The 14,909-nt window shown below is 44.7% G+C and overlaps 1 protein-coding gene across 2 annotated transcripts; it reads left to right on the forward strand.

Moving 5' to 3' along the window:
• Positions 1–22: 22 nt before the first annotated feature.
• Positions 23–13,841, forward strand: TMEM209 (transmembrane protein 209). 2 transcript variants are annotated; one of them, XM_050902873.1, is made up of 16 exons: positions 23–95; positions 1,117–1,169; positions 1,895–2,034; positions 2,149–2,207; positions 2,967–3,098; positions 4,111–4,349; positions 4,635–4,839; positions 5,485–5,660; positions 6,383–6,454; positions 7,566–7,662; positions 8,659–8,784; positions 9,206–9,303; positions 11,286–11,400; positions 11,493–11,590; positions 12,274–12,347; positions 12,744–12,855. In XM_050902873.1, exons 2-16 carry the CDS (start codon positions 1,125–1,127, stop codon positions 12,796–12,798), a joined length of 1,731 nt encoding a protein of 576 aa, XP_050758830.1. In that variant the 5' UTR covers positions 23–95; positions 1,117–1,124; the 3' UTR covers positions 12,799–12,855. The 2 variants fall into 2 exon arrangements, with proteins under 2 accessions (XP_050758830.1, XP_050758838.1); XM_050902881.1 differs by lacking the exon at positions 1,117–1,169 and having other exon boundaries at positions 11,528–11,590; positions 12,744–13,841.
• The last annotated feature ends 1,068 nt before the right edge of the window (positions 13,842–14,909 follow it).

Here is a 14,909-nt window from a genome sequence, read left to right on the forward strand (position 1 = left end):
CCCCCTGCCCCGGCTGCGAAAAGGGGGTGCCCTCTGCCCCCCCCGAGGGGAATTGTATGTGCCCTCACCTCCCCTGACCCTCAGCCCTGCGGCAGGTACTGTGACTTGGCCCCCAGCACCGCCTGGCTCCTCGGGCCTGCACGGGGAGACTCTGAGGGGAGGCTGCCGAGAGCCGGGCAGTGTCCGGCAGCGAGCCGTGGAGGCGTAGGGCCACCCGTGTATGACAGGGCTGTGGGCGGGTGGAGCTGTGGGGCCGCCTCTATATAATGGGGCAGGACGCGGGGAGATGTGGGGCCGCCTCCGTGTGACAGGGGTCAGGATGGGCGGGGGGGGGGCAGATGTCGGGCCTCTTCTGTGTGACGGGGGTGTGGGCAGTGCGAGTGGGGCTGCGTGTGTGAAACGGTGACGTCTGGGTGGGGGGGAGCGGTGAGGCAGCTTCTCTGACAGTGGGGTCTGGTTGGGGGGAGCAGTAGAGCCCCTCCGGGGTGGCATAGGGGTGCCGGCTGGGGGGAGATGTGGAGGCTGCCTGCGTGTGACAGTGGGGTCTGGGTAGGGGGAGCTCTGAGGGTCCCTGTGTGTGTGGCAGGGGAAGTTGTGGGGGTTCTTTGCGTGTGATGGTGAGATCTGCGTGGAGGGTGCGTGGGGTCTTGGGTAAGGGGAGCTGGGGCTGTATGTGACAGAGCGGCATGCATGGGGGAAGCTGGGGGGTTTGGGGTAAGGGGAGGTGTGGGGGACCTTCATGTGTGGCACTGCAGTCAGTGCCTTATGGGTTGTGACGGTAAGGCCTTCCCTCATTACTATGCCTTAGTAGAAGATGGCAGGAGGTATGGGAGGACATATTTCAGTCTGGAGGCAAAAACCCCACACCCAGCCCTCCTAAGCGAGTAGAAAGGGACCAAATCTCACTTTTATTTCAGTGCCCTCACGGTGCAACTTCTGCTTCTGCAGGAGGACATGGTTCAGGGAGAAAGGTTGGGAGTGTGAGGATGGGTGAGAGGATCTCTGATAAGGGCTGCTACATTTGTCAGTGTGGGAAGGGAAGTCTTGGGGCTCAAACTGGATGAAAAACCTGTCAAAAAAAATACCAGGCAACATGTTCTTGTATAATTCTTCCAGTAATCCTGATGTTAACTATTTCACCGTTGAATCATTGTACCAGTAAGAAGCAGGTAATGTGATTTGGGGTTTGTATTTTTTTTTTTCTTTTAGGTAGTAATGTACAGTTGAAGTATTTGTCCCAAAAAGGAAATTATTTATGTTCCCATCTAGTGAAGATTTATGTGACAAGTTTTTAAGCAAGTGGCAGGAAGGAACAGTAGCATATTTTGGTGACAGGACTAGCAGAAAAAGTCACCAGGGTTATTTCTTTCACGTAAGGTGTTACTGGGCGTAAAGGTTGCTACCTTTCAGATGTACTGAACCCACAGGAGGTGGCTGTACGGTCTGAAAATACTCTGTTACCTACTGAAATGAGTGGGAATTTTCAATAAAAATACTGCAGAACTGTGCAAGGCCTCTCCTTCCTCTGGCTTCCTTTGCCTGGAGAAGGCAGGAGCTTTGCCTCTCGCTTCTGAAGGATGTTATTTTTTGAAAATGAGGTTGGAATCTGTCTCTCCTCTCATTTGCACCTCACTGGAGAAAATGGATGCTGTTCCTCAGTAATGAGGTGACAGTGCTGACAGCAGAGTTCATCAAAGAAATATTACCAATTTTTACTGGTAAAAAGAATCTGCTTTTTTTTTTTATAGGCTAAACATGAGACTGGCTAAAGGTAAAGCCCATTTATACAGTTTGTTTTGGATTACTGCTTTTTTTTCTTTAATCTTGTGCTGACTGAGAACCTCACTGTATAAAGTTGACAAATTTTGTCATTTCTCTATGTTTGTTGTTACAGATAATGACACCAGAACAGAGTCCAGCGACTTCCCTCATCGACAGGACCATCAAGATGAGGAAGGAGACTGAAGCCCGGAAGGTGGTCTTGGCCTGGGGACTCCTCAATGTGTCTGTTGCAGGCATGATATATACTGAAATGTATGTTAATTGTTACATCTGATTCAAACAAGCAAAGCATCTACTTTGTATATCGCTAAATATTTCCTGGGACTGAATTGTTGCAAAACGGTAACTTCTTGTTTTTCTTTTCAGGACTGGAAAACTTATAAGCTCGTATTACAACATCACATACTGGCCGCTCTGGTATATTGGTGAGTCGCTGCAGGATTTAAATTGATTTTCAGGGTTCTTTTCTTTTTTCACTTGTCAGTTTTATTGCTGGGGAGATCATTTTTAAGCAAGCCTTTTTTTCTCTTGGTGTGTTGTGGTTTTTTTTAATTTAAACCAAAACTTTGTTTTGCTTTCTGTTATCTCCCTTGAAACTGTTGGAATTTCATCCTTTTTAGTGACAGGTAAGGAGTGTTAACAGCTTTCTTAGATATGTCGTGAAAGGGCATGAAGAACTTGTTTGGTGCATTAAATGTGTTTAATGTGTGGAGAACACTGCAGATTTTACTACTGTGTTGTACTGTGAGTGTGGATGGCATTTCACATCAATTAAAGTTTGTTTCAGATGAGTACACTCTAAGCTAGCTGTATCAAATACTGTTAGAGGATGAAGCAAGAGGGGGAGAAAAATCATGAGATGAGTGACAGATGATTTGACGGAAGATAATTTTTGAGAAATACGGTGAAACTTCTTGCAGTAGTTTATATCCCTTTTGGAAAATGACCGTCCATTTTTAAAAATTCAATTTTAGCAATATAAATATCAATATAGAAAGGAAAATTATCTCCAATGGTTCTTGCGTAAGAAGGTGAAGAAATCTTAGGTACTTGCCCGAATTGGTACTTATTGATAGCACTAATAATGACCTATTTTTAACGGGCATATGCCTGTTTTTGCAAATAATATACTTTTATTATTCCCCATGCTCAAGCTATGGTAAAAACTTCTGCGTTTCTTCTAGAACTTGCACTTGCATCTCTGTTCAGCCTGAATGCCTTATTTGATTTCTGGAGGTACTTCAAATACACAGTGGCACCAACGAGCTTGGTCATGAGTCCTGGCCAGCAGACCCTGCTGGGGTTGCAGAATGCAGGTGAGTGTAATAAATATCTCTGGCAATCTTTTTTTTTAATTCTTTTTTTTGTTTCGAGATGGTATCTTTCTCGAGTGCAGGATTCTTTAGGGAAGTGAGTTCTGAGTTACCTCGTCTGACATGAGTGGTGAACTAAATTACCTGCAGCGTAATAAAATTCACAACATCAGGTGGTAATTTGATGAGTGTTTGTGGGGAGAACTGGAGGGGAAACAAACACACACGGTGAAAAAGGACAGGATGATAGTGGCTGCTGAAGGACAGTGAGAGGCTCGAACGTTGTGAGGTTGGACAAGGAATTTGTAACCTATACATGGGACTAGGAGCAAGGCACAGAGTGCAGGTTTATGTTTTTGATACTTACATAGTTTTGATATCCTACTAATGTCACGCTGGGTATCGAGAACCAAATCAGAGGGACAGACAGACCTTCGTGTGAAGTGTGAAAATGGCAGCCTAGAGAGCAGTCACTCAGAAAGCTCTTGAGCATGAAAGCAAAGTTTTAAGATACAGCAGAACGTGACAAGGTAAATAAACCAAAAGCAAAATGCTAGCACAGTAGTATTACAGCCTGCTAGTCTGCCCCTAGAAAAAGGGAAGCAGGAGGGAGTAATGCTGTATCACCAAAGTTCAAGGATCTCATATGTTTGTTGGCACAGAGAAGTTAAGACATTCAATGTGCTAAAGATGCATACAACAGGCAGGTAGAGTAGCTGATGAAATAGGTTAGAGAAGCTCCCTGGGTTATGCAAGGTGCCTGGTAACATTTAACTGAAATCTGAAGCTGTAGGATTTGGACTGAGTTGTGGTCATGTGTCTCAGTCTTCTCTTTTTTTCTCTCAGTGGCTTGACTGCTGAGTTCTGTAGGGGCCAGATTTTTCTAGTGTCCCTTCTAGCATCTTTATCAAATTGTCTTAAGATAGCGTTGTGTGTTTTGTTGTGTGTTTAAAGGCGGGAGGAGAGTTTGGGGCTCCTGCATCCACAATGCTAATTCTGTTTTTCCTTATTGCAGCGGTACAAACAACTCCACCACGTGAGCTGGCGGCAAAGAAAGTCCCGTCTTCGACACCTTCTCCTCCGATCCAGGGTCAAAGTGTGCTGAGTTACAGCCCGTCCCGCTCCCCTAGTGCCAGTCCGAAGTTTACTACCGGTTGTATGACAGGGTACAGCCCTCAGCTACAAGCTCTGTCAGGCAACAGCGCTTCTTACGGCAGTGCTGTAACCTATTCACCAAGCAGCAGCTACAATAAGGTAATGACCAAGACAGCTCCCAAGGGTACAGTTTGGTCCTTGTGTTGTGCCAGATGCCATCGAAGGTGAGCAGCAGCCAGCGGAGAGTTGTGTATATGTGTGTTTGCTCCTTTTGCGAAGTAGATGTAAATTTGTCGTATCGGGATTTGTCTTTTTTCCGTAGTGTCAATTCATTTGTTTTAGAGTGGCTAGTTTGTTTCAGAACAAAGCAAAAATAAGAAACTAAAATGTAAATACCAAGAAGAAAAAAAAAATGACACAATTGTTTGTTTTTATTCACCCAAGTTTTCCAGCTTCAGCCCCTCTCCCAGTGGATCACCATACCCCACGAGTATTGGACCAGTGGAAAGCGGCGGGCTAAGGTCTCGTTACCGCTCTTCACCCATTCTGTATAATTCTCCTACTGGCAAAGAAGACTACATGACAGACCTCAAGTCACTGGACACCTTCCTTCGAAATGAAGAAGAGAAACAGCACAGAGTTCAGCTAGGTAAATAAACTGATTTGATCGAAAAACTTGGCAATGAGAAGGTGTTGGTTTTATTCGAGATTGGCTTTTGCGGATGAGAAAAGTTGCAAAGGATTCCAGCGTACTCGTGCTAGTAAATGGACCTAACTCATTTATGGTAATCACCTGGGACCTTGGTAACGGCAGCTGCTGAACAGTTTGGTCTTCTACTGAGTAATTAGGACGTGAGGTAGAACGCCGTTGCTTCTACGTGTCTCCATGGAGCTTCAGAAAGTTTTCCTCCAAAGTATTCCTCTGGATAGGATATACGCTGCTGTTGCAGCATATGGAAATAGATTATCTCTGTAGCATTTGTTGGCTGTAGCGGACCATGATATGATGATCAGATGGCTTTATCACCTTGATGAGAGGGCTATCTTGTGGAGAAGGCATTTCAGATAAAGGGGGTGACTTACCTGCAGGCAGTTTTTGTCCTGGATAGGGACAATCAAGATAAGGGTGAAATCAGTGTTTATGCAGACTGACTTCAGTGTGTGTATTCATGGTAGTTCGTGTTCGTGTCTCTTGTCAAAGCCTTAATATAGTGACCTATTGTGCCTGTACTGTTGCTTCCAGAATTACGTGGCAATAATTGTACGTGACTGTTTAATGAATGGGTCGTTTCAGGAAGTTCAGATTCCAGCTCTCCTTCCAGCAGCCCAACTTTTTGGAACTACAGCCGTTCCATGGCAGACTATGCGCAGATGCTGAGAAAGTTCCAGTATCAGCTGGCTTGCAGGTCCCAGGCTCCGTCAGCACACAAGGATGAAGCTGATCTGAGCTCGAAACAGGCTGCAGAAGAGGTAAATTGGGCAGCAGGGTGGTCAGGAGGGAGAAACAGGCCTCTAAAATACCCAGCTTTGTGCAAAGGTTTGGATTTGAGCTGTATCAAAAATGTGGGAGAGAGAAATCCTCTAGCATTTAACCATCTTCATACAGCTTGCAAGACTCCTTGTCACTGTAAACGGACATTTCACATTCTGAGTTGTAGTTGGAAAATTATTTCTCCCTTGGAGAGCAAGGCTTACACTGGATAAAATACATTTGTGACATAAAAATTGAGTTGAAACTGATCTGTATTTAACCCAGTGGAACAGCTGAAGGATATAAAGCATTGCCTTTATGCTCGTGTCTGAAAGAAGCCTGATGCGAAGGAATACAATTCATGTGGCTTCAATTAAATTTGATCGATTTTCTTTATTTCCTACATTAACCTAGTGAAGCTTCCCATTCAAATACCTCTTAAATCAAGCCTACAGTTCAGACCAATTTTATCCCAATAGAGCAGAGAGCTTAAAACTGAATTTGGGCTCACGCAAGATGATTGTACCGTGAATAGAGAGTGCGAGCGTCGTATGTGAAGCTGCTGTAGAAGTCACATGATACAGCCAGCAGATGTATAAGAATTTTGGGAAAAATGCGATTTGAATTATGTGCTGTAGTTAGTCTCAGAAATTGTCGTAGACCCTAAAAACTCTTGGTATTCTGTTAAGTTCTTATATGTACTTAATAAACCTTTCCGTAGGTCTGGGCACGGGTGACAATGAACCGACAGCTCCTTGATCACATGGATTCCTGGACCGCTAAGTTCAGAAACGTAAGTGCCGTCTCTAAAGGCTGCTTGGTTTTTAAGAACAAGCGCAGCAGAGTGGAAGAGTACCTCCGTGTCGCCCGTGTGCCGAAGGAGGCGGGAAGAATTGCAGTGTCTGTTTGAGGATTGGGGTGGGCTGGCACAAGGAGATAAAAACACAGCATGCTTGTAAGAGAGGACTGCGGAGCTGTGTTTTTTGACCTGACCTCAGTGTTTTGTATTCTGAAAACTTCATGGTTGTAAAGTTCATCCACCTTTGAATGACAAACAAAAGTATCTTGGATATGACAAGATTTGGTTTTCCTTGCTGTAACTCTGATTGCTGAATTGATGTTTCTGCAGTATCTCTAACTCATTCTCCTGGGCTCAAAGGATGGAAAATTCCGACCCAAAGGTTGACTTTTTGTGACAGTCCTGAGCAGCATAATAAAACGCAAAAAGAAAAACCTTGATCTTATCAATAGCAATTGCTATAGCAGAGGAGACTTAATTGCACACCGTGGCAAAATAATGAGTAAATCTAGCTTTGAATTGCCCCTTCAGTCATTGCATCTATCCAGTATGTAGTTTTACTTGTATGTTTTGTTGTGTTTTTTTTTAAAGTAGTAAGATCAATGAAAAACAAAGATTAGTATGAGATCTGTACCAGATTCCTGAGCATCTGTTCCTACACTGAGGGCCAGCGTGCTTCAGTTCCCAAATCCTGTCACGTACAAATCCCACACGTAGTGTTTATCAGCTCCTTGATTTCCCGAAACAAATGTGAGAGGACCCATCAAAGTATAAATTATCTTTATGGTTGGAGGGCTGTGCTTCATAATACCCCTTTTCTCATTGTTCAGAAAAGCTTTATCGGATACTTTCTAGAGATTTGTTTTCCTGACTCCTGTACGTTGAATTTTCTGGCCTTTTAGAAGGTATTAAAGAGTCATTTAAGCTCTGCCTAACTTGATATTCTAATTTAATTGCTTTCTTCCTTGGTTGGCTTCAGTGTTTCTGTTGTTAAGCTTCTTTGCGTTTGTAACGGTGATGATTAGTAGGACGTAAGCTAAGGGTTGGGTTTTTTAACATTTTTGTTGCTTCCGACCTCTTGAATTTTCACATTTTTCTTTCCTAGTGGATTAATGAGACTATTCTAGTGCCACTTGTCCAAGAGATCGAGTCTGTGAGCACTCAGCTGAGAAGAATGGGGTGTCCAGAATTGCAGATCGGAGGTAGGATGAGGCAGGAGCTTTGGGGTTCCCGGTGGTGGTTAATGGAGGGCCGGCCGCTCCATAGCTGGGGCGTTGGATAGGTGGTATATAAGTCAGGTCTGTTAAATATTACTGTTCCATTTCCGCTCTGTATTGGTGTGGTCTTTGTTCCGTGTCATCCATTTCATTAAGCTGGAAAGGTTCTTCATAAGACTTGTGGAAATATTGACGAAGTCAGACTGATGCCTGTCTCATATAAAATTCATAAACCTCTTTTCCCCCCCCTCTTTTTTTCTCTCTCTTCCCCCCCCCCCCCCCCCCCCCTTTTTTCCCCCTCTTTGTTTTCTTCCCTAAACTTCCTGCTGGGGAATTACAGGCTCAAAGTATCATTGATTATTGCATATTAAACTGTCAGAAAACATTTCAAGGATAGATGTGCTATAAACCCTCTCAGTGTCTCCCTATAAACTCTCAGTGTCTCCAGTCCTATATGCTTTTCCAAATTCTTCTATAAAATCAGCTGCTTTCTGAAAGAACTCTTTTTTTAAATTCTGATGAACTGGAGTTCTGCTTTTCATGTCACAATACAATTCTGATGGAACTGCTTCTCTTGTTGCTTCAAATTGATATCCCCTTAACCAAGAAGTGGATTTGATATGCTGCATTTAAATTAAATTCACCTTTTGTGGGCTGTTTCTTGTAGTGTCTCCTCAAGAGCTACATCCGTTGCAATGCCTGTAGAAAAACTGGTCGATGCTGGCCTCGTCCCCACTCCATTACTCTCCCTCTGCTTTTCCCAGTGGATGCTGGTTCCTTGTACCTTTTCTATTCTGTGATGTAAAGCAGACATCTACTACTTCATTGGAACTGAAATGAGTGTTTGGGGTAGTGTCACATGTTAAATGTTTCTAGGACTTTAAATGGTGCACCAAAGAGGACAGCTCTTTGTAGCGACGCCTGGTCAGGGGGTGGGGGGGTGGTGGTAGCTGACCTGCGCTGGCTCTGCTTGTGTTGCAGAAGCCAGCATCAGCAGTCTGAAGCAGGCAGCGCTCGTTAAAGCTCCGCTCATTCCAACCCTGAATGCTATAGTGCAGTATTTGGATCTTACACCAAACCAGGAGTATTTGGTCGAAAGGATCAAAGGTACGTGGTGTCACCGTACTGACTTTAAAGCACTTGCGTTACCACAGTCAAGTGTTGGTGGCGTCAGACATCCCTTCAGTGGAGATGTTAGAAGAGTCGCGGCAGAGATGGGAGCTGCTTTTAAGCGGGAGAGATGTTTCTTCACAGCTTTCTCTTTTTATAGCGATGGAATGATGCCGGACTTGGATGTAACTTCGGGAATGTTTTTAAAAGCCTTATTTCTCTTTTTCCTCCTGCGTGCTTGGGGTGCAAAGTCCTGTAAATTTACCTCCCCATATTAATATCTTTACAAGCATTTCATTATCTGAGCTTTTCCTATTTTGTACACCGGAAACTTGCATGAAGCCCCTGAAACTAGCATAAAATACTGCTTTCGTACACTTTCCACCCCCTGTAACTGAATAAATCTTGTTGCTTTCAGAGCTTTCTCAGGGAGGATGCATGAGTTCATTCCGATGGAACAGAGGAGGGGATTTCAAAGGCCGCAAGTGGGACACCGACTTGCCCACTGACTCCTCTGTAAGTTTTCGAAGACGTCTTGATACGACGGCTTAAAGTGGGTTGCCTTTCAGTGTAGGTTTTTGAGGGGGTAGCCAGTAAGTCTTTTGAGGAACATGGTAAAATCCTATTTGCGTCACTTACACAGATAATCCTGTTGTAGTCGGTGAGATTCCGTGGGGAATAATGCAAATGGGATTGGACATCGCGTAGATCACAAAAATGCAGTTGCATTATCTTAGTCTTGGGCTGGGCTCTTACTTAGACTCCTCTGAAACGTCTGTCAGATCACTACAGGCAGCAGCCAGACAGGTGGGGATCTTGTTGGGGCAGTTCTCTCGCTATATTTTTTAAAAAGCAAAATGTCTGCCTTAACCTAACAGTTTCTAATGCAAGGAAGACCTTTCGCCTTGTTCTCGTTTTTCCTTTGCTATAGTGGAAAAAAATGCAGATTGAGTGGCAGGACTGCTGTTTATTTTGGTAATATTTTGTGAGAGATCTGAAGATGTTGCGTATCCTGCTTGAGAGACTTGTGATGCTTAGCCCGCTAATCTGAAAGGTCAGGAGGAACAGCACCTCAGTGTAAACAATGACTTGAAAATTCAACTGAGGTAATTAAAATAATGAAGAGGAAGACCATAGAACAATTCAGGGAGTAGAAAACAGGCTTTACAGTATGAGTCTTCAGTTGAACTCTGTATCTGAAAGTAGAGTTAGGGCAATTTATTTTTTTTTTCCCCCACTGTAAATAGATTTTCAGTTGCTTGGGAGAACAAAAACCAGGAGATCAGAATGTCAGAGCTTCCCAACTTTGCTGACAAATATATAATGAGATTCAATGGCTGGAAGCTGAAGTTGCACAAAATCAGTCTTGAAATAGGATTTTATTTTCTATTTGTGAAGGTGATAAAATAGTTGGTAGTGACTGGCCATGGAGCAACTCTTAGTGTCTTGATAGACAGCAGGGTGAGCAGCTCAAAAGTGTTTGAAGACCAGTCTTTTATCAAAATGAGCTGGGAGAGGTAGTGTTGGGCGGTATATTAAACTTCTAAGAATTCTAGGAAAGAAGTTCTGATATAAGAGCTTAATATAAACACTTGCCATGAAGTTTTGACATTACCTTCCTCAAGACAATTACTATTAAAAAAAAAATATATATATACAATTTCACATTTTTGTTAATCACGCTGCAGGTAATACAAAGCTGTGATTTCCACGGTGCATCTCCCAGATTTCTTGAGACTTTTGGCATTTAGCCCAGAGAAACTCCTTTGTTTTGTCTGTGAAACAGATCCTGTTATATAGAACGAATGCAGAAGGTATCAGATTACAGATAATTTGGTGAGGTTGCCCACATAAAATGTTGAGAACTCTCCAGGAATGGTTAAAACACAAATAGCAGGCTGTGGTGTGGTTTTCTGGATACTTGTTCTAGGACTTTATTTCAAAATTTTGGCATTCTTAATAAGACTCCTGGCCAGCTCAGTTTTTTCCAGTGATTTTTGTTTTGCCTTTCGTGAGGAAAAAGGAGAAATTTGCTCGATAGGTGTAGTGTCGGCGAAGCTGTAATTTGATTTCAGCTGCCCTTCTCAGCCAAATCCTCGCAGCTGGTACAGAACCCATCGCTAAAACAGATAGTTTGGAGTTCACGGCCTAAATATGCTAAGTAAGATCTGTGACTTTGCCAAATTCTGCAAGATGCCAGGATCAAGTTGCTTGTGCGGGAACCGAGCTCCTGACACGCAGCATCAGTTTATGGCTTTGTGACTGACAGCGTTTTGCTTACTGGAAAAAATAAACTTGCCTTCACGCCAGTGGCGTGCCTGGACCGTTGAAATCTCTGCTTTAAGCGTTAAACTGCCTTGGGCACCTAAACATAGAGGCGTTAAGTCAACGTTGCAACCGCAGACTATCAAATACTGTAACTAACGCCTGAGATTATGGCAAGAAAGCTGCTGTGTTTTTAAGGGCACTAAAGCGAGATTTGTTTTTTCTTTGCCCAGATCATTATGCACGTGTTCTGCACTTACCTTGACTCCAGGCTGCCACCTCACCCCAAGTATCCCGACGGCAAAACCTTCACTTCCCAACACTTCATTCAGACACCAGATAAACCAGGTACTGGCACTCGCGTTTAGCTGCTCTTTGCCTCTTGGATGTCGGCAGCACCCTTGGAAATCCCCGTCCTCTCTTCAACTTTTCATTCGCAGACACTTCAAATGAAAACGTGTTTTGCATCTACCAGAGCAGCATCAATCCGCCCCACTACGAGCTGATCTACCAGCGCCACGTCTACAACCTGCCCAAGGTACGACGGTGTTAGCGTTCTTCTCCTGCTGTTGGGAAATCGTTGGCAGGTCCCATTTTGGGTTTGTTTTTTTTTTTTTTTAGGTCCTAGCCACGTTTATTGACTATTTACACGTAGGCTGGCCCGATGCAGGAAGTAAACATTAGCTTGGTCTTTGACCACGACGTGGTACTTAGCCTGCTACTAAATAATAGCTTTAGTATCTATGTAAGATACATAAGTACCTAGGTAGTAGCTTCCTCTTGTTTATTTTCTGACAATTTATTTTAAAATACCAAGTCACGTAATCCCTGACGTGTGTTGTCACCCCTTAAGGCCAGCGAGCCCGGCGCTTGTCCGTAAGAATTCTGAGGGGAAGCTTCCAGGCTCAGACTGGTGAAATTGTCCTGTGAATTTTAGTTTTCTATTCATCCCTGGTTGTTGCTGGAGCTCTGCTTCCTGAAAAGCTCCAGCGTTTAACGTATATGGAGATGACAATCCAGCCAAAAACCACGTTTGGTCTTTTTCTGGTATTTACCTGATTGAAAAAAGTAAAGTATTAAGACAAAAAAAGCCCGACAACCCACCCCGTAATGCCATTTCATGACGTCTTTCTCTGCGGTCGCTTATTCTACGCAAAATACTGCTGTGATTTCTCGTCGGGGACTTGATTTCTAAGTTCTTTTCTCTTCCTGTGGATTCAGGGCAGAAACAACATGTTCCATACCTTGCTTATGTTTCTGTATATCATCAAGACAAAAGAATCCGGGATGCTGGGGTAAGTACCCGACGTTACCTGTCGTTGCGCCCCGTACGAGATGTGAACAGAGCGCCCTGTTCTGAAGCGCCTTGTCTGAAGGCACTTCAAACTGAAATCGCTACAGCGGGCTGATATTAACGGTGTTAAAATCACCTTCTCGTTTGAAGCAGTAGCAGCTTTTTCATAAAATTGGATAAATTTTATGTGTGTGAGGAATATGTGGATAAAATTATGTGTGAGGAATAAAAGCGATGTCCGGATTCCCCTTCGTTCTGAAAGAGCCGCGCTCGATTCACGGCAAAACACCGGCGTGTTAAAATGCTGAAGCGTGGAATTGATAGTTTTTTCGTTTAATGTTTTAAACAGGCGCTTTGATTTAGATGCGATTCATTGTGGTCACTTCTGTTTTTGCAGGCGTGTCAATCTTGGCTTATCGGGAGTCAACGTTCTCTGGATTTTTGGAGAATGACATCTCCAGCGGGATGCCGGTTCAGAGGAATGATGCTCCTCTGGGCGAGATGAACTGAGCACCATCGTTACATTGTTGACTTAAACACGGACTTACTATGGAACGGCATAATTTAAGCTCTGCTTTGTGGGCAGACGGGAAGCGTTTGTAATTCCTACGCGGGTTTTGTAACGATATTATTTAAAACATTTCACTGTCGGAATGCTACTACGTATGAACGCCAGGCAGGTTTTCTCTTTCCGGCTCCTCACCTGAACGAATCCTGTTGAAAAAGCCCTTTGCTGTTTCTGTTCCATGTGTCTGTCGGTGCCCTCACCGCTTAACTGAGCTTAACTGATCTCGGGACTAAACTCCAACCGCCTTTGAGGGCTGGAACAGTCCTCCCGAGGTTGTGCACAGCCGCGAGCCAGCCGTCACATGGAGAGATACAGCAATTTGGCCAACTTCAGGATCCAAGAAATTCCAGATAGGCACGGAGAAAGCCAAGTCAAAAAGTTGAGGCTCGTTTTGGTTCATTTTATTACGTATGATAAGAAAAACGTTATTTTTTTTATCCCTGGCCGTTGGTGCAGTTGGGCTTTCTGAGCCCACGAGGTGTTGGGGCTCTGCGCTGCAGGTGTGAAGGAAAGAGAAAACCGTGTTTGACTTGCTGGTTTCAGTAAATAAGATTTTTATTTTTATTGTTATTTTTTTGTTATTTTTATTTTTTTGAACATAATAAGCACACCATCCCACTTCGGCAGCCTCACGAGCTCTGGAATACCGGGTGCCTTCACTACAACCACAGCATTACCCTGCCTTTGCTTTTTTAATCGATTTTTACTGCTCCTGTTGGCTTTTTTTGCTTGTAACCTCTTATTTTGGGGGAGCCTTACAGACTGGCACGTGGCTTCAGTGCCTCGGCGGCAGACCAGGCTGTATAAACCCGTGGACTTTTTAAGTCCCCGCTTTTGGGGATGTGCCTTTTGGGGGCAAAAAACCACTTGGATTTGTTTCAAAGAAGGGGTTGTTCAATATTTGCCTTTTATAGATATCTTTTTATATAAGGGGGGGGGGGAGAATCTGTTGTAAATTCTGACAAACGAGGGCTTTAGAAGTGTGCATAGTTACTTTTAGTAGTTAGTTATTTTTTTTAAAGGAGGGTAAAAATTTCATAAGCCCCGAGACGCTGACGATTTTTGTGAGCTGAAGACGAGGGTGGCGGCTCGTCCCCCTTGCCACGTCTCAGCGAACAACCCCCCCCTCGCTCTCCTTGTCAACTGCCAAAAACCCCCCCCCCTCCGCTTTTACGTACAAGACGTGAGAATTACCCTGCCTTGTTACCGGCGGCCAGACCACCGCGTCTTTTGGTACGAGAATATATTTTTGTACTGTATTTTTTACTGCCGGCCTCAGGCGCGCGCTGACGGGAGAGAAGAGAGGAATTTGTACTGCGCTCGGTTCGGCTGCGCTCGCTTTTTATCTCTGCGGGGTTGAGGGGAAGCTGCTGGGTTTTGGTGTGAACCGACTGCTCCTGGCTGCTCTGTCTCCCCAGAGAGGCGCAGGGTTTTGCCGATGACTCGTTTGGTTCCCCGTATTAAATGAGTTCGTTTTATCAAACGCTCGTTTGGGGTTTTTCCAGCATCGTTAAATCCATCCACGTACCAAGGAGGGACGTTCAAGAACCAGATTTAGCTGAGCTTTACCCCGAATCTGGCTGCCTGGGGCTGTCCCCGTCGCCTCTCGCCCCGCCGGCTCAGGGACTGCCGGGTGCTAAAGGCTCTCTACGTGCAGAAATGGGTGCATTTCCCCAAAGACCAAAAAAAAAAAAGGGTGTTTCTCGAGAAGAGCCCGTCCCGCAGGGCACCCGCGGGGGCCCAGGGCTCCTGCAGGCGCCTGGCAGCCCCGGCACCCCGCCTCCCCGTGCACCCCCAGCGTCCCGCGCAACCTCTTCCCCCACGTGGCCTGGGTCCCGTGCACCCCGATAAACTGCGCACCCCAATAATACTGTGCGGCCTGGTTCCCATGCACCCTGGTCCCTGTGAACGCTGATAAACCATGCACCCTGCTCCCTGTGCACCCCAAATCCCTGTGAACCCCAATAAACCATGCACCCCAAATCCCTGTGAACC

This window comes from Gymnogyps californianus, chromosome 1 (assembly GCF_018139145.2).
Source record: "Gymnogyps californianus isolate 813 chromosome 1, ASM1813914v2, whole genome shotgun sequence".
Taxonomy (NCBI): domain Eukaryota; kingdom Metazoa; phylum Chordata; class Aves; order Accipitriformes; family Cathartidae; genus Gymnogyps; species Gymnogyps californianus.

Bases quoted from the DNA above. Each gene is read 5' to 3' on its own strand.
- TMEM209 (XM_050902873.1), top strand. From the start codon at position 1,125: ATGTTAACTATTTCACCGTTGAATCATTGTACCAGTAAGAAGCAG. The intron at 3,099-4,110 runs GTGAGTGTAATA...TCCTTATTGCAG, and splicing joins GCTGGGGTTGCAGAATGCAG to CGGTACAAACAACTCCACCA. The intron at 11,591-12,273 runs GTACGACGGTGT...CTGTGGATTCAG, and splicing joins ACGTCTACAACCTGCCCAAG to GGCAGAAACAACATGTTCCA.